Raw genomic sequence first — 25,225 nt, 5'->3', positions numbered from 1 at the left:
GGAAATTTCAGAAGGATCGGAGCCAGCAGCAGCAGCAATTTTATCCGGCATCCTTGAAAATGCAGCAGGAGAACAATCTGAATCAGTCCACAGTACCACCACACCTTCCAATGCCTCTGCCCATCTACAGCATAGCCACAACAGCTCTCAGCACCACAAGCAGTGTCCCAGCATCAGTGATAGTGAGCAGCAGTGCAGGCACAGCTCTGCAACCGCCTGCCAGCCGAGAGCTGACCCAGAATCAGAATCTGGCAACGGTGGAGTCCAAAGGACCGAATCTTATACCTCAGTTCTCAGCCAGCCATTCCCAACAGGCACTGGCTTGCCAGGTAGCCCTTACCTGTTGTGATTCCACACAGCCTGCTTTGGCCTATCTTCCTTTCTTTCTTCTGTCCTTAGCTTCTGTCTAATCTGTTTGGTCCTTCCTCTTAGAGTTCTCTTTTGCTTTTTGCTTTCTCTCTCTCTGCAGGAGGGGAGGGACCAATACACAAAGACAAAATATCAGTGTATCTCTTAGGTGTACACTAGCATTTTTCACATTTCAAAACAAAGATGGAAGTGGGTGGTGGTGGGGTAACCTCTATAGTAGTAACAGAAGTCGCCCTCTTGTGGTGTAATGGCAAAAATGTGATGGAAAAAGAATTCTGCTACTGGCACATTTATCTCCCTTCTAACTAGGGTGACTTTTCATGAGCAGTCTGAGGGCAGGATTATGATTTCAGTTACATTGTTGTAAGTGTGTAGTAAGTGCATAGACAGTCTGGCCCTGAATCCACATGTTATAAAACTCTGTGCGAATTTCCCAGAGAGAGATTTTTGACTGGCCTCTGTGCTATATAGAAATGTGGAAACAACCAAACATTCTTTTCTTGGTTTCAATGAGACTTGCCAAAAAAAAGAAGAAAAAGAAAGGAAAAAAAGTTAAAAAGCAAAGTTGTTAATAAACTGTATGCTTTTAAAAATGTTTTTACCAGTCTCAAATGTAATCAAAAGTTTAAGTTCATTATGTGTGTGGATTTTTATATTTTTATATATATATACACATAAGTACACACAAATACTCATAATCACATTTCTATAGCAAAAGAGTTGTGCTGCATGATACCATCATCACATGTTGGCAAAGAGGTGGCTTGGATGATGTTGTAATAAGTCTTTTCCATCTTGTATCTCCATGATTCTAATATTTATAGCATCCAAATTCAACTCCCTAGTTCACTTTTCTATGGTGGATCTGTATCGCTAGGAGAAGATAAAACAAAATCCAGCTGCATCTTTGTTTTAAAATAAAAGCAGCTCCATCCCTGTTTTTAGACAGCCCAGAAACAAAGGAAAATATAACTTGTTTTTATTCTGAGAAGAAAGCAATAAAGGGAGAAGAATGATGTGCATGGGTCAGGGTTCCAAGGTGAGGTTAGCAGACTTCAGGCAGAATCCGGGACCTTGGTAGCCAAAGTGATCAAATGGACCTGAGTAATTTATCACCCATGATCATCATGTGAGCAGCCTGGAGAAGATGGGAGTTCAGACTGCAGTTTAGTTCAGTTTGGAAGCTTCCAGACAATATATAAAACATCAGCATGCTGGGTTGGGTGAGCTGCCGATGTTTTCACACCAAGGTCTGTGACTGAGGGAATTGCCTTTTATATTCGGAGCCTGGGACATGTCCATGCATTGCTGCGTCAGCAGTCCTATTGAATCTTTCTTTCCCCTTCCAAACGTACCCCCTTCTGGCCCTTGTTGTCAGTCTGTGACACTTGCCTGTTCATCTACTCTCTGAATTCCTGCTGCTCTTGCTTGCTTGCCTGCAGGTTCTCACTAGCGCTGGAAACTGCTGCTGTCTTGCAATGCTTTTTCTTCTGTCCCTTCACAGTTGCACACTGCTGTCCTGGTACATTTGTGTTCCTGCCAGAGGCTTAATTCTTCTTTTATTCTTTATATTTTAGTAGCAAATGGTTATAATAAGGACTGTGGTAGAATTAAAGTGATGTGATAGTCGAAAGGCTCTTCTTAGCCACAATAAGACTTGAGAACTTGACTTTATAATAGATCAGTTTCACCCCCGTAATTTATAGAAGAGCGTGATATTGACCAGGTTCTCATATCAGGGGACTTGCAGTGGCCAGTGCCTTCATAGGGTTAGCACCATTAAAAATGCGGGTTGGCTCTAATGTAGTGGGTAGTACAGTACTGTACTATGCAGGGAACCAGTGGGCTCAGGCTTGCTCCTTTGGGTGGAAGGCATTTTAATTTTGATTAGATCCCGTGGGAAGGGAGCAAAAGGTATGCCTAGTGTTGTTCTAAGCAATTCAAAGGGAGCTTAGGAAGGAGCTAAGATGGTGCAATACAGAGGAGGGTAAATAAAACCAAGGAGGTTCTTGTGCCCCACGGGGGGCTCAGACGAGGAGAAGGGCTCTAGGACAGGAAACTAAATACATTCTAAAAATAAAGTTGGACCCCCTCTCCCTCCCCTTTTTCATGGTGCCACAGTTGTGGGGCAAAGGGGCTGGGCTTTATTTACATTCACGCACACTGGGACAAACACTGTACCCCCTGCGGTAAGGCTTTCTGGGGAAAGGTTGGCTACACTGGCTGAGACTTGAAGCTGTTTTCAGAAGTTAAGGAACACCCATACAAGATGCCTTTCAAGTTTTATTCCCAAGTTGTTTCTTTTACTGATTTTAAAACATTTTTGAAGGTAGCTTCTAAGCCGGCGAGCCAGTGCAATAAATCTGCAGATGATAGTACTATGCCCACAAGCATCCCTGGTGGACGGTATGAGAGCTGGAACCTGTACCCCTGAAATCTCAGTCTACATATGCTCCGGTTAGCTCAAAGAAGCGCTTCTCTTGAATAAACCAGAGGGGGAGAGTGGTAGAAAGAGCTCAGTTCCTCAAGCTCTTTTTTCCGTAGGCAATGCCTCGGTAAACCCCTTCACAGAGTGATTTGAGTTCAGTGGGGTTTCTGGACTTAAAAGTAGTTTGGGAGCCCCAGGCTTTTTCTGTTTTAAGAGTGGCTTGCACTGCAGTACAGTCTGAGGATATATCTGGACAGCAGAAGTTGTGCACAGGCAAGCCTGTTTGGTCTGGCTTGCATCCAGATAGCACAGGTAACAGTAGTAGTGAAGAGAGTGCGGCTTGTGAGCTGAGTATATACCCAGGGTCGGTACTGGATTTGTACTCCTCGCGCTGAAGCCTGCACTGTGCAGTCGTCACTGTTGTTACTGCCAGCGCTAGCTGGATTCAAGCTAGCTCAGGTACACTAGTCCTTGTAGAGCTTTTGCTGTGTGGACATACCCTAAAATGCTTGAAGAACATGCAAGGATTTTGGTGAGACACATGAGTCCTAACTAACTTACTCCCTGTTTCTTTCTTTGTTTCAGTTACCCGCAGGGCAACAGAAGCTCCCTGGAGCCTCCCCGTCCCATTCGCTACCTCATCCTCCAATGGGGGAGAGTCCCCAGCTCCAACCTGCACACCTCTCACAGATGCAGTCCCCCCACCAGTCCCGTCCTCCATCACAGCCACAGCCACTTTCCCGACCACCCTCCCGGCCTCACTCAAGGCCTCCCTCCCAGCCACAAACTTTGTCCAGGCCTCCTTCTGAACCCCTCTCCCGGTCCTGCACCCCTCAAACGCAAATGCAGAACTTGTACGTGATACAGAATCAAATCACATCATCCCCCCACGGTCCCACCCAGCACCCCTTACGACCCCCGTCGCAGCCTCAGGTACAGTTCCAGCCACCCCAGTCTCAGGCCGAAGGGCAACCTCAGCTGGCAACACCTCCACATCTGCAGCTACAAGTTCAGCTTGCCACTCAGATCCAGCCCCAGTCTGAGACCCAGGTGCAGGCACGGTTGCAATCCCAGATCCAGGCTCCAGCTGAGTCTCAGCATACTCATTCCCCACATTTCCAGTTCCCTTCCCAGGGCCAAATCAAACCGCCAGTCCCAACCCAGACCCTTCACCTAACACCGGAACAACAGAGAAGTTTTCAGATGGTCCCAAATCAATTCCAGACACTCTCTGCAATTCCAAATCCCGCTCCTCAGCAGAAGCAGCTATTGGACAGGTTCCAGCAGGTAAATAATTACCATCAAAGAGGGTAAATTAAACTTGGCCTGGGTCTGTAGAAATATAACCCTCTAGAAATTAAAAATACACCCCCATACATCAAGGAGAATGGATGGGTCATAGGGATTAGAAATTGGAGATTTTCAGTCTAGCTTCTTCTGGACAGATATGCAAATCACAAAAGTCACCACCTTAAAAAATGATCATCTGGACTACCAAGGTTATATCTTGTTTTGTTTGTTTTTAAAATAGTCCTCTGGGAAGGAATTATCTTGATTTTAGTATCATGGGCACATTGTCAGCCTTTAGGAAACAGTAACAATGTAGAATAGTTTCTAAATTGTTTTGGAGCTGTTTAAGGGCTTGTCTACACAAACTTAGTTTGGAGCAAGCTCTACCCCGTGCTAGCCTGCTGCAGACTACCTGTCCGTGTGGACCCTGCTGCTGCGCATTAACAATTTTAGTTCACTTTGATAGTCCCATTTCAAAGAGGACTAGATTAAAGTGAATTAACTAACTCTTAATGTCTGTTAGCACGTGAACAGTTAGTCCCCAGAAAACTAGTGCAAGATAGATTCACACCCCGGTTTGCCACAAACTAATTGTTCATGTAGACAAGCCCTGAGTGTGTATCTTTGCTACCAAATACTATGTAAATAGTACATAAAATAAATAATTATTTAATATTTAGGACTTAGAGTTTGGCCTCTTCCAAGTTCTTTAGCAACATGAATTACTCAAGCACCGAAACGGAGAGAAATTTTTGGACAGAGATAAAAACAAACACATGCTCCTGTGAAAAGTGCCCCTTGGGATCTTTCCTATTCATGCAGAGCAGACAGAGCTCAACCCTGCTGGGGTCTCAGCCTGTTTCCTGGGAGTCTGAGGGCGTGCCTGCACTACAAAATTAAGTCTCCTTAAGTCGAAGTACAGCTACCACAATAATTAAAGCAGTGGTTCATATCCACACTTGCTCCCTCTGTCTGTGGTGCGTGTCCTCACCAGGAGCACTTCCACTGACTGAAATGGGGCATTATGGGACACTTGACAGTTGGAGCCTGGCAGCTCTGGGAATGAAAGCCTCATCTGTAGGCAGGGGGCTCACAGCTGGGCCCCCCACCCTGATAACCCGAGCTGTCAGCCCAGCAGGCTCACAGCTGTGAGCGCCCCTGGCCCCGGGGCTAACAGTACAGGGCTCGATTTCACAGCGGCAGCCTACCAGCAATGAAATTGACATTCTCGTCGGTTTCTCACCTGGTATTATTTAATTTTTTGACTCTGGCTGTCAGCTCTATGTGGGGCTCACAGCTGGAACCCTCCCAGTGAGGGATTGGGGTGAGGGAGAGGATAACCTGAGCCCAGCCACTGCCCCCCCCCCTCGCAATCCCGCACCAGGAGGCAGGGAAACGGGGAGAGACTCACAGCTGTGAGCCTGCACCCCACTGACAGCTCAGACTGTCAGGGCTGGGGTGGGGGAAGGGCTCCAGCTGTCAGCCCCTTTGGGGTGTAGTCAGTGTAGTGGGCCACTTACATCAGCAGAAGCACCATTGTAGTGTAGACACTGACATAATTAGGTCATCGTAAGCTGCCTTATGTTGACCTGACAATAGTGTAAACCAGGGGTCCCCAATGCAGTGCCTCCGGGCGCCATGGCGCCCGCCCCGGGGCCTCTGTGTGCGCCCACCTACTGGCCACCAGACAAGCAGCTGCTGAAATGGCGCCGAGAAGCGGCAACGTCGAGAAGCGTCGCTGCCGAAATGCCGCTGATTTTCGGCGGCATTTTGGCGGCGACGCCTCTTGATGACGCTACTGCTCGGCTGCATTTCAGTGGCAGCTTTTCTTGGCGTTGCCGCTTCTCAGCGGCATTTTGTTGGCTGCTTGTCTGGCGACCACACTCCTCGGCGGCTAGTCGTTCGGCGCCTGCCACACGGAAAGGTTGGGGACCACTGGTGTAAACCAAGCCTAAGTATTAGTAATTTGAACTTTGAGCCCTGGAGTTGTAGATCCCAGTCTGTTCAAATTCATGTTAATGGGTTGATTCCCATTAACTTCAGTGAGAGCCGGCTCGGGCCTTACATCTTATAAAGCATCCGAAAAATTCTTTACAATCCACATTTCAGATATTGTCTTTACTGTCACTTTATCTGCAGGGGAAAGGGGAGCCAAGCTCCGGTTTTTAAAAACCTGCATATTAAAAATAAATTTCCCTTGAAAGGACTTAGTCTGGGATCCAGTCTGCTGTATTTCAAGCACGCAGGGCATGTTCATGTGATTTTAAATTCCTGTCGCTGACAGACCTGGAGATTCCCACTGCTAAGCAAAGACCTTTTTTGTTTCCTTTACATTCACCACCTAAGACTGTGAGATCCTGGGGCTATAGGATGGAAGCCAGTGGACTGGGTTGGAAACATGAGAGCAAAGGAGGGTCCCTTTCTTCCCATGCTTTGCTGCTGGGTAGAAATATTTATGGTACATAGCAGATTCAAAAGGAAGGTAAAAGGATAAAATGTACCAAAAGATGGTGTTAGGGCATCTTGTCAGCCTCTGTCATTTATCCAACACAGGTGCCCCAGGGGATTATCCTGCAAACGAAACACCAGACTTCCACCAGCCAGGTGTCATCAGCTCTGAGCCACTTCAGCGGCCAGCCGTCATCTGTCCTGGTTAGCAGCCAAGGACAGCCAGTAGCAGTGACAACAACGCAAGCACCAGTCCACAGCCACCCATCTGTCCCTGCTGCAGTCCAGCCTTCTACTGCAGGTTCGAGTGAGGTGGCGCCTGTTCTTGGGAAGGGCCAAGTACAAGGAGGGAGTGGGAGGAGGAGGTGGTAGTGGAGGAGGGCAGCCAGCGCAGCTCACAACACTGCTGCAGCAGACATCAGCGGAAGCTGCTAAAACCAGGCCTCGTGCGTGCTCAGGGAGGGGAACCAGTCTGGGATGGGGAAATTCTGTTGCATTTCTGCTGGACTGTGACTTTCAACTTCCTCTTTCTCCCCCTTTTCCCCCCCTTCACACTTCAAAGTGCCTATGCAGTAAGAAAAGCTATTCTAAAAATGATGTTGGGAAGTTCATCATCTGTCTCTCTAAGGGCCTGATTCTGTGAGCTGCTGAGTGCCCTCAAATGTCATTGAAGTCCAAGGGCCAGATGCTGCTCTCATTCACAGAGTGTAAATCTGAAGTAACTCAATTGATTGGGGGCAACATGGTGGAGCAGATATGGGCCCTGGATGGAGAGTCAAGACATCCTTAATGCCAGTTCTGCTACTCACCTTCTGTGTTGCTTTGGCCAAGACACTTACCTCTTTCAGCCACCAGTTCTCCATCTGAAAACCAGGAATAATTATATTTACCTTCTTGTGTAAAGCTCTCTGAAACCCAGGGGGGAAATTCACCCCGTGCTGAAGGCTAGTTTAGGGTCAGTGCACCACTTAATTCTCATTTAAACCCTAATTTAAAGATTTAAGTGGGACTTAAATCATGCGCAGGCCTTATGCTTCCCCGCCACACACAGGGATGAATTTTAGGCTACAGGTGCTCTGTATTTTCCCCCGCTCTATTTACTGATTTAGATTTATACGCTGTGCCTATCAATTATTTTAGGCACCTATCAGCTGCTTCCATGCACTTTCACAAATGGGAAATGGATACTGTTTTTATAATGTTATGCCCATGGTACACTGAGTAAACTAATCTGAGGTATTGATAAAAAGGTCCACATATTTTCATTTGTTAAAAAAAAAACCAAAACATATTTACAGTGTGGTGGTATTTTGATTTTCAGTCACTTTCTGCTCTGCTGGTAGTAATGATTTTTGCATGGGTATAAAACTAAGATTTCTCCCACTTATAGTTGTTAAGATCCCCTGGCACATGTCTCAAGAGTAGAGGTGTTTAGCCCTGGTGTCCTGATAATTGCATTCTGCTTCCCTACAGTCCCCTGCATTAGTATTCAGTTGAATTAAGTGGTCGTCTTTTTCACTTCTTTTGCTGCCCTGTTGTGGAGTGTTGCTGTGTGCTGTTAAACCGCTGGCAGAGGTGGCTGCATTTCAGTGATAGCTGAAGCAATGGGCAAAATTTTCAAAAGCACATACGTCGTTTAGGTGCCTTTGAAAATTTTGCCCAATACCTCTAGATAGTCTATAAAGATTCTTCAAGATGCAATATGCTACAGGAATCCAAGACATGTTGCTATTGTTGTTTAAACTTGGAGCTCGTTTTAAAATCTGCTTATATTTGCTAGGTATAGCTGCTTCAGTTCCTGCAGAGAGTAAAACATTTTCCAGTGGCTCCGCAGCTGTTTCTGGGGGGAAAGTGACTACAGTGCCAGGGAAACCAGGAACACCTCTTGCCGTACAGCAGCCAGTTCAGGTGAGAGCTTCATTTTTAATGCTTCTTCACAGTAGTTTGTCCATTTCAAGGATAAACAAAACTTACTGAGTTTCACTCCACATTTGTTCTTTTTGTGTGAGAAGAAGGAATTAAGTTTCAGAAACCATTTGACTTTGGCGTATAATTGTTTGATTTTATAAGTACTATGAACTCTTAAACAAAAAGAAAACAAATAATTATCCCTATTAATATTAATTAGACCACTGGGGAAGGGAGCTTTGTTCCTCTTCCTTGAGGGAATTAATGTGCTTCCCAATTTATTTAATGGCATGCAAATACTGTTGGGATGTATGTTCTAGATGTGCAAGTTAAAATAATTATATATCAAAAAAGATTTATTCATAGATGTTTGCATATCAACACCAAGGAATTCCATTCTAAGTCATTTCACTGATGACTGACATCCTCTTGGCGAGTAGTTTCCTACTGTGTGTTTTGGTAATCAGTTTGTAGTCATTAAAATCATATTGGGATCCCAAATAAAAGAGATCCTTTGTTTCTTCTGCAGGCGAAGCCTGGAGTGATTAGCTCCATCTCCGGCCTGAATCTTGGAAAAGGCCCCTTGCAGATCCAGGTAGTTGGGAAAGGATTATCACAACTCATGCCCTCAGTCCCAATCCCATCCCAGCAGCAGGTGAGTTTACACAAATGTTTATTTCCTTCAAATAATAGCTCAATTTTTTTAACTATTCTATCAGTGAGGAAGTTCGAAAGGAAGCTGTGTGTTTTCTGCTACCTGAAAGCTGCCATGTTTAAAGTGAGGAAAGCTGTTTTTCTTAGTCGTCAGCTAGAATTAGCCCTTTGCTTCTGCGCTTTGGCCAGAATCTCCAAAATCATCCAACTGATTTCCTCCGGGCCACAATCTCATTTTATTCTCCAATTTCCTTGTACTAATTTACTGAACAGAAAGAGTTCTCTCTAATGTGAGCTGGATGGTTCCTCCATTAGTTCATCATTCTCTGCCGAGTAAAACTAATCTATTGCTTACTAAGTCCTTTCATGTGCATTCTTTTTTCTTACCAGTACGATAGTAAGCTTGGAAGTCTGAAAAAACCTCCTACACTACAGCCCAGCAAAGAAGCTTGGTAAGTGTTTGCCAGAGAGTGTGTGTTGGAGCCTAAGAAGTTAAAGAAAGCAGTGCAAGTGTAACAGTAACATCGCATGCCTAGTAAGGTTAAAGTTTAACAGACTATCCCGCATCTGTGTTAACTTTGGAGGCATGCAATGTTGTGCACTCTAATCCACTCTACTGGGTAGGAAGCATGATACTTTATCATGGCATGGCAATTCTCGGTAACATAGCATGCCCTTCAGTGCCTCTCCAGAGGGCCCATGGGTGACACTGGTTGAAAGTACATTTCACACTGAAGAGAATAATTCTTCTAGAATTTTGTTGTGGTTCTTTTCCTGTGTGGTCAGTCATTCTTCCTTCTCCATGATTGCACTCATCCTCCTTTTGCGTTAGTGTGTTTAGCATATGCATGCATACACACACACACACGCATGCACCTATAACATAGCCAGCTATGTATTACGCTGCTTTTGTTTATATCCGTGTGTGCCTGTCTGCACATAGTACTTCACACATGCACAGCAGATCACATTCCATCACTGCCCATTTTAGCTCAACCAACTTTATTGTTAGTGTCAGGAGGATGAGACTATTTTAACTGGAAGATAAATTACATTTTCCTTAATTAGTAAAACTGTGTAGTAATATAATTTGAAGGCTCCTAGGGGGCATTTTTATAATTGAGTTATAGGATGTCTGAGTCACATTCCATGTATCAAAAGAACCTTTTGTCTGTTCTATGAGCCTCTTGCTGCTGCCCAGAAATCTCACAAGATGCTATATAATTCAGTTATGAGTGCCCTTTGGCAACCATAAAACTACATACAGTATTAGCAGGGATAGGTAATTGTGTGTGCGTGTGTTCCTCGTGTGTGCACATATGTGTATTTCATGTTCCACACATATAAAACAGCTCATTTTCTGCAGACGTAGAGGGTAAGCTTTAGAGCATCTCTGTATATCATGCTTCAGTCACTGCAAACAGCCTATATATATATATTGGAAGGAGGAGCAATAAGAATTTCAACCACTCAGCATAGTGCTTTTATAGATATCTCTGCTTTTGAGTCTGCGTTTTCCATACACTTTGTACAACTGTCTGACTTGTCCTTTTTTTTTTTTTTTTTTTAGTTTCTTGGAACAGTTACATAAACATCAGGGAGCGGTGTTGCACCCTGACTATAAAACTTCATTCCGATCATTTGAAGATGCCTTACAAAGGCTTCTACCCTATCATGTCTACCAGGGGATGCTTCCCTCTACCCACGACTACAGAAAGGGTAAGTTCAGCTGTGTAGACAAGGAAGGATGATAACTAATAGTCCTAGAATTATAGCAAAGTGTTTTAAACTTAGCTTGGCTTCTTCGCTAAGCAACAGAATGGAGGTGGGTCTCACCCTCAGGAAGTAAACTCAGGCCTCTTCTTCTGATGTTGGCATGAGAGAGATCACGGTTGGTGGGTCACGGGGAAAAATGGATTTGTCCAGCCTTGAAAAGAGAGAAGTAAGCTGCTCTGCTTCCACTCCAGAAAAAAGATGAAATCCCCAAAACCTGAATAAACTTCTTGGAACCACCTGTTTGAAATCTGGCAGCTCATGTTCCAATACGTCTGTTAGTCTATAAGGTGCCACAAGACTCTTTGCTGCTTTTACAGATCCAGACTAACACAGCTACCCCTCTGATATTAAAAAGAGAGTTCTTGTCTGCTTAGTAAGGCCACTAATGATCCCTTAGGGTTTTTCATAAGAGTTGGCGTTTACCCTCGTATCCTTGGTCAAAAGTTCTCTTTCCTCTGTTGTTGCTTTGCTGTTTGCCATCCTCCACCCCAGAAGTGGCTGCATTTCATAGATTCCAAGGCCAGAAAGGACCATTGTGCTCATCTAGTCTGACCTGTATAACACAGACTGTAGAACTTCCCCCAAAATAATTTTAGTAGTGCTGTGCATAGTTTGTAAAAGACCCCTTGAGGATCCAGGCATTGTAGAAGAGAAAACTATGAGTAGTTTTAATACATAGTGCTGTACACTTTCAAAGTTTTATTACAAACATTAATTAACAATTTTAAACTCACTCACTCTATCTGTGTGGTATATGTGCCTTATGAAGTTTTCCACATTATCAGTTAGTGCAGGGAGTTCAACCTCTTCTTCCCATGTAGTTGTATCATTCTTCTCTTTGCGAGGAGTATTACCTCACCCATCTTGTCTCTCTCTAATATCCTGGTACCAATACAGCTACAACAACACTGCATATAGCTTTGTGGGGAGTGTCATTTTTTATTTATTTCCATTAAGAAAGATGATAAACCTGTTTGTTATAATGTGCATTTGAAGCAGGAAGGATCACTTTCCCTAGTGTTAAAATTCAGGAAAAAAGCATTGTTATATTAATTGTCTGCAGGCTGTGATTTTCTTTTATTCTAAATGGTATCCATATGTAAAATAATGACCAGTATAGAGAATGTGAATCAGGTGCTCTTATTTATCCTCCTATAACAGAAGAATAGGGGGAGCATTTTATTAAATTGAAAGGCAGCACATTGGAAACCGATAACCTACATTTATGTGCCATGCATAATTAACCTATGGAAATCATTACCACAAGATATGATGGAGGCCAAAAGCTTAGCAGGAGTCAAAGGATTTATCCATGTATGTGAATAATGAGAACATCCATGGTTACATTAGACAGGATACAAAATATATTATATGGACATAACCTCTTCTGCTGGGGCAGGGAGGAAATTAGGAAGAAATTTCCCTTTGGGTAAATTAGTCTGTAGTTGTCCTTTTAGGATGTTTTATGTCCCTTCCACTGAAGCATCTGGTATTGTCCACTATCAAAGACAGTATATTGAGCTAGATGGGACCTTGGTCTGATCCAGTCTGGCAATTCTTGTGTTCCTCAAAACTGTCTTCTGAAGCACTCTTCTGCTCCAAAGGTCGAGTTGATTCGCTGCTTGGCGCTGTACTGCAATCCAGACATAAAGCCAGCTCCTGGCCTGGCAATAATCTGCAGTCTCAAATCCTGAACGTGTAGAGAGAGTTTAAAACCACTTGATGTTACACAGAGAAAAATATCTGTTGTCTCAATGGTCCCTTGCCCCTCTAAGCTATGAGACCAATCACATGATCATGTGCACAATTTAAACTAGCCACATACTTTGGGAAGCAACCTAAGCTGATGAAGAAAGCATTTGAAGGAGCAATCACAATTGCTGCTGCTGAGTCCTCTAGTAACACTAATGTTGATATAGAATGTTAGTCCTGTTTCTGCATTTACCTTGTCATATAAAATGTCTTTCAGGGAATGGAGACTTTCCTTTCAGAGCTAATGAGATAGCCCCAACAATGCCAGTATATAAAAAAACCAAATAGCCTTCTTTTTTTTACCTCTTCTTTTAGTAGATGAAGAGTTTGAAACAGTGTCCACCCAACTGCTGAAACGCACACAAGCTATGTTGAACAAATACCGCCTGCTGCTCTTAGAGGAGTCTCGGGTAAGATTGGCCTTTATGTGCTACTGTGCTCAATGGTATGAAGGTCAGCATGATTATTGGTCTTCTCTAATCTATCCTATGCATTTGTAATGAGAGTTTAAATTGCAGTTTCACTTACTAAATATGACCATGCTGAGGTAATAAGGGTTCAGTCCTGCACTGTTGAAGTCAGTGGGAGTTTTTCACTTGATTTCAGTGAGAACAGGACCAAGCTGCAAGTAGGGAGACTGGGGAAAAGGCTTTTACCTTTGGGAGGAACTCCTCACAACTACATAAATTAATGTTTTATTTTACTTTTAAATTGAAACAGGACATTTCAATTTAAAAGTAAAATAAAACATGAATTTACATAGGTCCCTTCCAGTCCTATGATTCTATGATTAGCGAGGGGTAATTTTTGCAGCAAGCCTGGAACTTTTTATTTTAATGGGGACAGGAAAGCTTGGTCACCCCAGAAATATGACCCATTAACTTAGATTACAAGTTTATATTAAAATTGTGACTCCTTATCCGTGCTGTAAGAAAGGCAGAGGTTCCATACTATAAACCACTACCCAAAAGCCCTTCCCAAATGTCTAAGTGAGGGAAAGTGCTTTCCAGTGCATGGTTAAGACTTGTGCCAGCTCCATGAGAACAAACACTACTCAGTGACATGTCAAGGTAATTCACCATTGTGTTAATGCTTGTTTCCCTAAAGCAGAAGCTGAAGATTGGACCCCTAATTTCTGTACTGTGGTTACTGTGCCGTTCTTTTCCTCCACCTCTCACCTGTTTTTCATTTTTGGTCTGCAGAGAGTCAGCCCTTCTGCAGAGATGGTGATGATCGATCGAATGTTTATTCAGGAAGAAAAGACCATGTTGGCTCTTGATAAACAGCTAGCAAAGGAGAAACCAGGTTAGGGAGACATTATTTCTATCTGTGCACGTCATTTACTCATATGCTGCTCCTCCCACCTCTCCCTAGACACAGTATTTTCCTACCTTTTTAAGTTACTGAGGGAGGAGTGGAAAACTTGTAAACCAGTGAGCTGGCCCATGCCAGCTCTCAGCCAACTTCATCTGAATACAGAGGGGTCAGTGTGCAGAGAGTGCAAGTCCCATTTTACAACGCTTCTGTATGATCGGAGTCGATTGAGCAAGATTGAGCAGTGTGTGTTGGGTTCTGTAGGCTCCTCCATCTCTCGGTCTGTATCAAAGAAGTCAGTGGCTGCAGTCTTCTCCATTTTACACAAACTAGGTGCAGTCTGTAGGCTCCTGATCAATTGCTTACAGTTCTCAGTTGCCCTGATTTTGGGTGTTTTTATACTAATGGGTTTGTGTACATTTATGGCATCTTTTCGCAGTAATATATATTTGCTTGGCTCAACTTGAAAAAGCTGGAAAGAGCCTTGGAACAAGGAGAAAATCTGTGCAGCCTAGAGAAGAAAGAGCAACTAGGCAGTGGTGTCTGTAACATGAACAACCAAATTACCAGGGCTCTGAAATGGTTCCTGCTGGGCACTCATGATCAAAGGAACACAGGTGGCTTTTTGAATGATTGTGTTCCTCTCCTTGTGTGTTCAGTGAAAGCACATGGGGAAGGCTGAGCCAGTAAGGGACTAAACCATATAGGAGGCAGAAGGAGAGAAAATTAGCTAAGAGAGAAGAGGGGCTGAGAAACAGAAGAAGCAGCTAGCAGGGGGGGCAGGAATTACAGAACAGAAAATAAATCCCGGCTGGAACAGGGTAAGTGTTTTGATTTGTAAAAATTATTTTATTTAATTTTGTTGACGAAAGTAAGGAATTGCTGAGATGCCAAAATGCTCCTTTCTCCTGAAGGAGAGAGTGTCTAGTGATTGAAGAAAGGGAATATGAGTCCGGACTCCAGGGTTTCTAATCCCAGCTCTGGTGGTGATTTGCTGTAAAACAGGCATAAAACTTCCCTCATGGACTAGGATTTTTTAGGATGAATTAATTAATTAGGGTAATCGTTAGATGCTAGGGAAAGTCAAGAATTATTATTAGTTTTAGGGTTGACACACACTTATTGTTACCATTTTTCTGCTGGGTGTCTTCTCAGTGTGCTGCTTTGGCTGGACTGTGACATTGTGTTTTTTGTTGCAGATGAGTATGTTTCATCATCATCTCGCTCACAGAGCCTCACTTCCTCTCTGGCTCTATCCTCTGTATCCAGCATCACCCCAGCTTCTGAGAATCTAAAGGTGCCTCCAGTGCAGACAGCCACCCAGATCCACCCCACCAAATTGGTTATCAAGCACAGCGGAGGCTCCCCTTCTGTCACATGGGCAAAAGCTTCGCCTTCTTTGGATGGAGATGAGGATGCCCTACCCTCGAGGAGCAAGCCCCCAATCAAAACTTACGAGGCACGGAGCCGGATTGGGCTTAAGCTGAAGATCAAGCAGGAGGCTGGTCTCAGGAAGGTGGTGCACAACACTGCCTTGGACCCAGTTCACCAGCCGCTTCCGGTGTGCACAGTCATCAAAACAGCTGACCAGCACTCTTCAGCTGCCGCCACCACCACCACCACCACTGCCGGGCAAATGAACGGGACTATTGACCACATAACCTCAGCGCCTGTGGAGAAAAAACCCATTGTGACCTACTGCAGGCTTCCACTTCGTAAGACTTACAGAGAAAATGTGGATGCTTTTATAGCAGATAAAGCCACTGATGCCTGTCCGAAGGGAGGCATCCCAAAGGTCGATACGATCCCCAGCACCCTTGTGATCAAGCAGGAGGACAGCTCCAAAGGCGTGATCACCTCTCTCAAAACCCATGAAACCCCAACTGTGGTGGTGGCAGAGAAGAGCAAGCCGGAGGAGAGCTCCAAGCTCCTGTTTTTCAACAGGAGCGATGCCCGTTCTCTGGTGATGCAAGACAGCCCTGCCCCTCCGAAGACCGATGACTCTACCAGTGGCCTTATGAAGGAACTTGCAGAAGTAGAGGATGAGTTTTATCATGGAATGATAAAAACGGAGCCTCCTGACCACAGCTCTGGCTCAGAGCTCACCTGGGAGGTTCCCTTGCCTCCAGCCAAGCGCAGGAAGTCAGAGTCCTTTGATGTGGATAATGCCAGCTTCTCCAGCGACAGCCCCCAGGACGACTCCCTTAATGAACACCTACAGAGTGCCATTGACAGCATTCTCAACCTGCAGCAACCTCAGACTGGGGGTCAGAATATCCGGACACCCTCCTCCTCGTACAACTCCTCTTCCTCCCCTTTCTCTTCACCTGTCCATCGTACAGACACTTACCTTGCCCCTAATCACAATGGCGGCCTTGGAGCAAGGACGTTGAACAGATAACAGAAAACCAAACTGAGCAGAAACTGAACAGAAAGCAAGGACCGAAGAAGACGCTCTTGCTGGTTGAAAGGGTTGAGCACCATGGGTGTCAATGGTGCCGCCTATCCAGAGACCCGATGGCTCGGGCCTGGCAGCAGCAGGAGTGGGGGAAGAGGGTGTCCTAATGATGCTTCATCCAAGTGTTTATATGATGGGTTTTGGATGTTGTAAAGTACAAGCTGAGGCTGGATTTACAATACACTCGTCTCATCAAATACACCCTATAACGGCAAGTGAGAAGCAAACAGGCGGGTGGGAGGGGATTGATGGGGCCCATAGGTAGTGCTGGCTGTGTAATTTAGATTCTGTAACAAATGGCTAATTTGAATATCTGATTGATCAGTTTCCCCTCCCCCCGCCCCCATCTTAAACTTTGAACAGATTGCAAGTCAAGCCAGTGTGAGGCAAAAGGGGACTCTGCAGGAATTGCCACAGGGGCAAAATTTATTGTTCATTTTTAAGTTATTTCAGGAATCAAGCATGGGCTTGTGGAACCTCTCATTGGTCAACAAAGGGCAAAAAAATAGTCAAGAAAGGAAATGCAAACACTAATCATTAAAAAGAAAGAAAGTTTACAACTAAATCTATGTTTTACTCCTACAACTTGAAGAGAGAGAATTCCCTTGGGAGTAGCTGTGGGTAGGACTAGCAGGAGCAGCACAGGGGAGATGGGGGAAGAGAGGAATATCATGCAATCATTTACTCTGAGCGGGGTGGTTACAGAGCTTTTTGTTGTACTCCATGGCAACCTGATATTTTGGTAGCAACCGGGCGAAGTGTATTCAGGCTGTGTTAGGAGCCAAGCTGCTCTGGCATTTCCCTGCAGCATTCCAAGGCAGGGGGTGTGCTGATAAGAGAACAGGCTGGGGCCAAGGCATCGGGTTGCAATGTTCTGCTTGGAGCTAGCGGAAAGCAAAAATGCCAAATGAATGTTTACATGTTTTACATTTCTGCTTTGCATCATTTGTTGTTGTTTAAATGTTTTCTTGTACTCAGTTACCTTCATCTTATTGCTTCCCCATAGGGATCCCCTGTTTCCTTATTAAAGCCATAAGGGGGGAGGGGGGATTATAGCATGTACTCTTGAGACCCTGTGTCATGACCATCAGCCTCCTGACTAAGGAGGACTGGATGGGGCTCCCTTAGGGACCTATCAATGCCTCTCCCTAATCAGTTAGAGGAGGAGCCTGTTGAATGACACAAGGTACTCCTGCCTCTCCACTTCAGCAGCACTGCTGGCCCCAGGCAGTCTGGGATGTGAGAGTATTAGACTGAGTGACAAACCCAAATCATCCTCTTCATAGCAGTGCTGGACACTTTCACTACGCCACCAGGCCCACTTCTCCCCTGGCGTGTTTGTTTTTGATCAGTTCCTGATTTTCCTTTTCCTTTAGTTCTTCCCATTCTGTCTCTCTCTCTGCACATCCTGCAGGCACTGGAACTCAGAGGCATACAGGGAGGTTTAGAAGCCCTATTAAATTGATATGAGCAGGTGGATGCTGTGATAGATCAGATACCAGGCCTTTTGCTGACAAACTTCCAGTGGCTTTGTCAGGATTTGAGTTCTAACACTTGCCTTGTGCTAAGGATTCCAACCACAGTCTCTTTAGAATTCACACGTATACTAGGGCTGCCACTTTTCTCTCTAATCCTAGATTTATCAGTTAAATGCTGCCTACTGAAATTAACATCAGGACATCTTATAACATTGGTTTCAATGCACGAGGGCTCTGTCATTCCAGTTCAGTCTTCCCGTTCTCTGATGCAACCTTATCGCCCTACTTATGGTCACACTCACATGGATAATGGTTGAGAACACTGTGATAAAGAAAATGCCAGGAAATGTGAGCTGGGCAAGATCACATTTATTTCACTACAAATAACACACATAAACCCTTCCAGAAATGTACATTGACTAATGCCAGAAACCCTGAGGAGGATCTATTTATTCCCACTCATGCCTTATTATTTCTTTACCCAAATGTGTGGTGACAGTGGAAATACCTGGTTTCTTTTCACTGTTCCCCCGCATGGGTGTGTATGTAACCATGACTTAATTGTATGTATGTATGCTGAATGTATGTAGACGTTGTAACCTGTATGTGTGGCATTCATCCCATTAGAGCTTTTTCACTGATTTTACCTCCATTTTTTATTGGTGGTAGTAGGAGTTAAGGCTTTGCATCAGTGCCATCAAGTATTTGTGATGTGCCATGAGTCCTGTTTCCTTCAACAGCTTATTGATGTCATTCATTACCGCAGGATAGGAGTGGTATGTACCATACAAACGGATTGCAATATCAGCACACCACCTGCTTGGAGTCTCTCGTGTTGGCAGGCTCCTGCTGCTTTAGATGGGATCCCACAGTTCAAACCAGGATGGAAGAATTGGATTTGTGAGGAAATGTATCTCCTCTTCCTGGCCTGGAGTGGACATGTGTAAAGGGGTGTCACTCTGCAAAAGAACATCTCCTTTTCTGTCAGTAGGCAAGACAGAGAGATAATGATCAAAGGGAGAAGCCTGGTTAAAGTAATTTGCACTCCACTTCCAGTGCTCTTAACTGCCCAAAGTGGGGATTAAGAAGTGGTGAAATATCAGGAGGGGTAACAATAAATTAATAGGAAGTTAAAATAAATGCACAATAAAAATCAGCTGGGTGAGAATCTCAGGCTCCTCTAAAATGCATTGCTCACAACTGGGTTGATAACACTTAAAACTGCAGCGTGTTGTATTACAGCCACTGAGGGATTCCCCATCCCAAATGAAAGCGTGAGCCTGTTTTCTAGCATCTTTTAGTATTTTTGATCCTTCACAGTATTTCTTTCTTCAGTTTCTTCTATGCACTGAGTTCTATAAATTAATGGGTTTCAATCCTCCTCATATTTATCTTGCCGATTTGTATTTTTTTAAAACAGATCCTCCTTTTTGCTGAAATTCCCTTTAGAGAACATCTTCAGAGCAGGGCATTCAGAGACAAACAGGTGGCAGCTGCTCCCTTGTCTGGCCAGCTTACTGAAAAATTGTAACTATGGAGGTAGCATAGAAGTGGCACTTCTCTGTGTCCCTTGCTCTTATATATACACACACCTCCCACCCTATGGCTTGACAGATACCTGCGAAACCAAGAGCAGTTCATGAGATAATGTAGAATTTCCTGTGTTGTGTGCATGTATAAGAGAGAGAGAGAGCTCACAGAGTGAACAATCAAACTTCAGAGATTGTGACATTAACACAGATGTACACTATTCCGATATCCGTCTTTCTCCTGTTACCAGATCTATGGAATTGGCAAAAGTGTCCCTGAGGGAGGGTGGGAAAGGAAGGCAAACATCTCTGTGTGAGCCTGGAGCCAAGGACCTGCCTGTTAGCATGAGCATCCTTTTGGATGATGAAGTAGAGAGTTGGTGAACAGAAAAGGGAGAAAATTGTCAGTGTTATCAGTTAGAGGCATTTGAATTTGGAAGTTTTCTGCTTCTTTTTTTCCCCTTTCTTAAACTGATTTACAGTTTTACCATCCCCAGCCCACACCCCTAATGAATGTCCTGAATTGCAGCTGCTATCAGACTCCTGTGGAAGGAAGCCTGTTAGCATTGTGTGCTGATTAACCGTAAGGGGCCACCACCTCCTTTATTCCATGGAAGTTTAGTGTTTTCTTTTCACAGCAATCCCCACAATAAGATTTGAACCTTAAAAGGCACAACCACCACCACCAGTCCCTCCACATTTTAGTCTCTCATATATTGTCTGCTGGGATTCAGTATAGCCCAATGAATTCCTTCCAAATTGTGGTCCCATTGAAATCAATGGTAAAACGCCCATTGACTTCACTGGAAGAAGGACTGGCCTCCTAGAAAGTTTGCTGACCCTGGAGGAATTAGAACTGAGAGTCTGCGAGTGCGCATGTGTCTCTAGTAGTGGGGTTGAGGAGATATTTTATGAGCATAAAGGCTGCTTCCACAAATTGGGGGGGGGGGGGAATTAAGATTATAGTGGGCCCAAATTCCCCCAAATCTTTAGGCTCACACCTATGTAACAGTCCTCCACCAGCCATCAATGTGCACAGCTTGTGCCACATGAGTCAGTGCCTGTCCTGGGTCATGGTATAATATGTAACCTGAGGAGCCGAGTGAGGGAGTGTCACAGTTTGGGGTTCCTGGGGTTCCTTGCTGCAAACAATCCTTACTCACTCCTGGGTAGGCTGGCCACCATGTGCTTTATTTACAGTGTACTGTATGAGTGTTTGGTCCCCACCACATAAGCTTTTCTCCAAGTCTTTATCTACTACCAAGGCCCAGGACAGGAGGGGGAGAGAGATCTCACCACTCTGAAATCCTGAGCTCCTTTGCTCTGCCTTCCAGCCTTCCATCCTGTCTCTCTCTCTCTCTCTGAACCATCATCAACAGACAGCTGAATCCCCTTGTTGATTGGTTAATCACCTGATACTTGATCAGTTTGATTTATGCAGGGACAGTACCAAGTGCAGAATGGTGAGTCAGGGTCAGGATACTCCCATTCTATCACAGGAGACCCTAGTCACCTGTTGTGAATCTCATTGACGTGCTGCATCAGTGGGTTCCTGCAAGTTCTGGATCTTTAGCCCTGTCTTTTCTGGCATTACAAGGTTAATCAGGTTTTTAACATGGCAGGGCAGCCAGGGTGCATGGGCCCATGCTTTGTTAAACCTGTATTGTTAAGGAAAAAAGATAATGTTTTAAAAGTTTCTGTTGTAGGTTCCTGAGTGGGCTGGAGCAGATTTACTGTTTGACACTGTCAACATTGGCCAAACACATAGTTAAACCCCTTTTTGGCCACTGTTAAAATTGGTTGCAGTGTGACTCTTAATGGTTGACAGAAATTCCCCTAACCTTTCTTCTGTTGTCTCTTTTTTATCATAAATTATTTTTAAAAGTAGGTCTAAATCCTTTTTCACACATGCAATACCCTCTCATATATTTTAGAGGCTCCAGTTCGTCTCCTGAATGTATACTTTAAGAGACCAAACTGTTTGGCTTCGTTCTGGGAGTTACCTAATAAGTAGCTGCTTCATATATTTCCAAATCCACGTTATTTTTCCTGCTTTCTGCATGTGAAAAAAGAAACACATGGTCAGGCTGCAGATTAAACACAGGCTACCCCCTTGGCTAATGTCCCAGTGTTTTACCAACAGAACAAGTTAGGCCCAGCAAGTTGTGCTGAAGCTTAGCTGCTTGAGCTCTTGATAGGAAGCCAGATGAACTGCTTTCAGCCACTAACTAAACATCTTTTCTTTTGCTGCTTCCCTTTCTTTCCAAGAAGAAATCATAAATCTCATTTCTAGGGCCTGGGAATTAGCTATAACTGCATTCAAATTCCTACATATTCTCATATGCTCATTACAAACAGACTTCAAACTCAGTCTTTGAGGGTATGTGAATGTTTGTAAATCATCAAGGTATCTTTTCCTTTCTGGACCAATTTTTGGTGGTTAACATTGTCCTAAAATCTGCAAACTCCATTTAAAATTCAACAGCCTACTCTTGCATTATAGCTCAAGGGACTCAACTAGAAATATAGGGAGTCAGCAACTTTTCTTTTTCTCCCTCTGGGATCAGATTTTCAAGATGGCTCAATACTCAGCAGCTCAAATTTAGGCATATAAATGAAATCACTTGATTTTCAAAAATACTCAACCCCCAGCAGGTCCCACTGTTCTGGATGGTGAGGACATGAAAATCTGGACCCTATTACTTTCCTCTCTTCCTCTCCTCCTCATTTCTTACTAAAAAGAAGCCTTAAAAGTATTCATATGCCCCTCGTTACTCCACACCAAGAAATATAAAAAGGGGAAAGTAATTAATTTAGAACTCCAGAGGCAGCTTTTGCATTTCAGTGGATGGAAGCAAGTATTTTCCAAGAATGAGTTTGCTTTAAAAAGCAGTGGGGAAGAGGAGTTATTGTGGCAGGAGGACTGGTGGCTTTAAGCAGTAAGTAATTGGATCCTTTATGTGAACACAAAACTCCTTAAGAAATGTGTGCAGGTCACTCTTGAGGAGTTTTGAACAAACCAGAATCCCCTGTTTTGTTCCTTGTTTTCAATTCTTATAACTAGTGTTAATTTTGCACAATCATTCTTGCCTCTGCCACCTTCCTCCCAACTCAGTACATGCTCGTGCACACAGTGTAGGTCAAAAATATTCAAGACATTTTATAAACCAGCATATTTCAGTGTGTGCATTTAACTCTCATAGCTGTGAACGCACTTGACAAGGAGAATAGAAAAGCTTATGCAATCAGGTCCTTCCAGCTATGCAAGTACAGAATTGACACACATGTTCTAGTCCACTGGGAGATGAATAGCTGGGAATGGAACACATGCAGGCTTTCTTTTTACCACCTGGCCTTAGTGTCACTTGCACACCTTTTATTAGCTAACCGCTTTTTACCTGTGACAGAAACATTGAAGTCCAACATTAGTGTTTGTTACCATCCTATTCACTTCCAACTCCTTTATGCACAAATGTCCATGTCCCCTGAGGTGTTGTCCTTGTTGGAAAACGGCAATATAGGAAAAGACATCACCATTCTTTACACCCGCAAACGATAATGAAACGACTGCTGGAGAAAGTAGAAAGTTTTGGACAGTGACTGCTCACCCAAACTATTCTTCAACATCAATTTCTTCTTCTTTAACCCTTTATGTGTCTTGTGAAGTAGAGAAAAGTTTGTGTCTTAAGGAAAATTTGCAGTTTAATTAAGACAATTTTTTAGGGGGCATAATTTAACCAAAAATAAAAAATTACGGTCCACTTTTTTTCTTTGACAAGAGTATTTTAACATTAGACCATCCACCACTGATGTAGGTTTTTTGGATAGTTATGTATCAGGTCTGTACCTCTGTGCCCACAAATTTTTCTAATACTATTTTATTTAAAAAAAAAAATTAGCAGTGTTGCTTTTCCATTCACTTCATGCTGTGTAGCAGTTCACAAAACTGCCTGATAAATTTTGCCTTTGTACCAGGTGTATTTTAATTCCTCCATTTGAGAAGCCTTCTCAATCAAACTTTTTAAGGTTTGTTGCTTGTGAACTGCCTTTGATGCATTCTGAAGCACTGGTTCTACTTAAGAAGGGAGGTCTCCTGTTTTATCACAGTAGCCTGGGCTTGTTAGAAGACAAGCAAACCGAAGGTGACTGATTTTTTTTTTTTTAATTATTGTTACTGAGATTTTATTTTTGCATTTGAACACTGCTCTGTGGCACAGAGCAGGAAGATAAAAAATCCAAGGAGAGAGAACCCCCTTTTGGATTGGCTTGCAAACACTAGAGATCAAAGTGCTCAGTGGCCCCTCTTAACCCTTCATTATCTGTGATGAGAGGATTGGTGAGGTAGCAATAAGAAATGACAATTCCCAGGCTAAAATATTTGGCGTTTTCTTTTTTATATATACATATATATAAAAATGTGTATTAAATTGTTTGGTTTTTGTTTAGTCTCTACTTTTTTCTTTAATCTAAAAGAAAGAGTGGCTTGGGATCATTAGAGCATTCTTTTTTTCCTTTTTCTGCAAGATGGATAACTTTAAAACCAGAGACTCCCCTTTTGAACAAAAGGCTGATAAGCATTGGCTTTCTCACTGTTTCGGGGAAGTATACTCGAAAATTTTCTACAACTTCCCAGTATTTTGAAATGAACTTGAAGTGACCATACCTTTTTCCTTTCACAGCGGGGAGTGGGGTTCTTTTCACCCCTTTTCTGCACATTTTAATTTACATAGTTTTGCAGGGGGACAGCTAACGAGTTTTTACTCTCAGCTGCCCCCTATCCATGTCAGCTTGTCTCTGGTGTAGAATTAACCGGAAGAGGAAATGCAAAAAAATAATTATGGCAAAAAGTAAATCTCTCATCCCTGACTGTTCATTTCCTCCCCACCTACCGAAATAAAGTAACAGCAACACTTGCAAAAAAGGAGAGGGAAAATTCCCCACCCCTTAACCAAGTAAAACAACCCCCTTTTCTTTCTTGCCCCGCTGGTACCAGTGAACGCTATCACAGTTCGAAACAAAATATAGTACTATAAAATAATTTTGTACTGTATTTATTGTGTATAACAATTTTTTTAAAGAATTATGTACATTTAGTACTTCTGTGTAAATTAAATTGCTCTTCTTTTTAAATACTGTATATGAATTGTTTGGTGTTTCTTTCCAAAGACCTTTAGAATGCAGGTTTGAAATATGCAAATGAGCTCTTGACTTTAGATGGCTCATTATTTATTATTTGCATTACGGTAGCCCTTATATGTAATGCTTTTGCTTGGCAAGACAGTCTGATGTTTACAGTGGTTTGCAAAAGGGAAAAGCAAATTAGACCCTGTCTATATCTTATAAGTATGTCTAGGAACCTGATCACAACCCAGCTGCTTACAAACATGACCCAAAGTTTCTGTCTGAGGAAATACGGTTAAGGGATATTCTGCCCCACAGTTTGGAACCATGACCCAGTCTGATCCTTGCAAGCATATTCTTGGTTTCCCTCTGGGCCCCCCTCCCCCCCGCTGTTTTCACTGGGACAGTGTGGCTTCACGTGGGTGTGTGAGTGTGCCTGCATAAGTCTTGTTGTATCATGAGGGTCCATCTTTGTAATCAGGTTGGGAAACTGGATTATAAATTAGCTCCTGGACATAGCAATATTTGGGTTTCTCACAATCTTGTAGTGCTCACGGTGTGTTACAAATCTGGCTCCCGCGGAAGCAAGAATGAAACTTGTCACTTGATGGGGCTTACGTCTCCTCCTTGTGTGGCCATCTTACACCAGTGCAAAGTGAGTGTGAAATGACTGCACCAGATGCCAGGGCAATGGAGAATC

General features: G+C 43.6%; 1 protein-coding gene across 7 annotated transcripts in view; it reads left to right on the top strand.

Moving 5' to 3' along the window:
- Nucleotides 1-24,541, top strand: part of BICRA (BRD4 interacting chromatin remodeling complex associated protein) — a 128,748-nt gene extending 104,207 nt beyond the window's left edge. For 5 of the 7 annotated variants that reach the window (XM_044989068.1, XM_044989069.1, XM_044989070.1 and 2 more), the window contains 10 exons: nt 12-329; nt 3,383-4,084; nt 6,641-6,836; nt 8,316-8,443; nt 8,973-9,098; nt 9,488-9,549; nt 10,668-10,816; nt 12,941-13,035; nt 13,828-13,930; nt 15,139-24,541. In XM_044989068.1, the coding sequence (XP_044845003.1) occupies nt 12-329; nt 3,383-4,084; nt 6,641-6,836; nt 8,316-8,443; nt 8,973-9,098; nt 9,488-9,549; nt 10,668-10,816; nt 12,941-13,035; nt 13,828-13,930; nt 15,139-16,340 (3,081 nt within the window). In that variant the 3' untranslated portion in view covers nt 16,341-24,541. The remainder of the gene's footprint in view (nt 1-11; nt 330-3,382; nt 4,085-6,640; nt 6,837-8,315; nt 8,444-8,972; nt 9,099-9,487; nt 9,550-10,667; nt 10,817-12,940; nt 13,036-13,827; nt 13,931-15,138) is intronic. The other 2 variants (XM_044989071.1, XM_044989072.1) reach the window with 2 other exon arrangements.
- The last annotated feature ends 684 nt before the right edge of the window (nt 24,542-25,225 follow it).

Source organism: Mauremys mutica, chromosome 15 (assembly GCF_020497125.1).
Source record: "Mauremys mutica isolate MM-2020 ecotype Southern chromosome 15, ASM2049712v1, whole genome shotgun sequence".
In the NCBI taxonomy this organism is placed as follows: Eukaryota; Metazoa; Chordata; order Testudines; family Geoemydidae; genus Mauremys; species Mauremys mutica.
The sequence above is the reverse complement of the archived record's forward strand: the minus strand, read 5'-3'. Positions and strand labels throughout refer to the sequence as shown.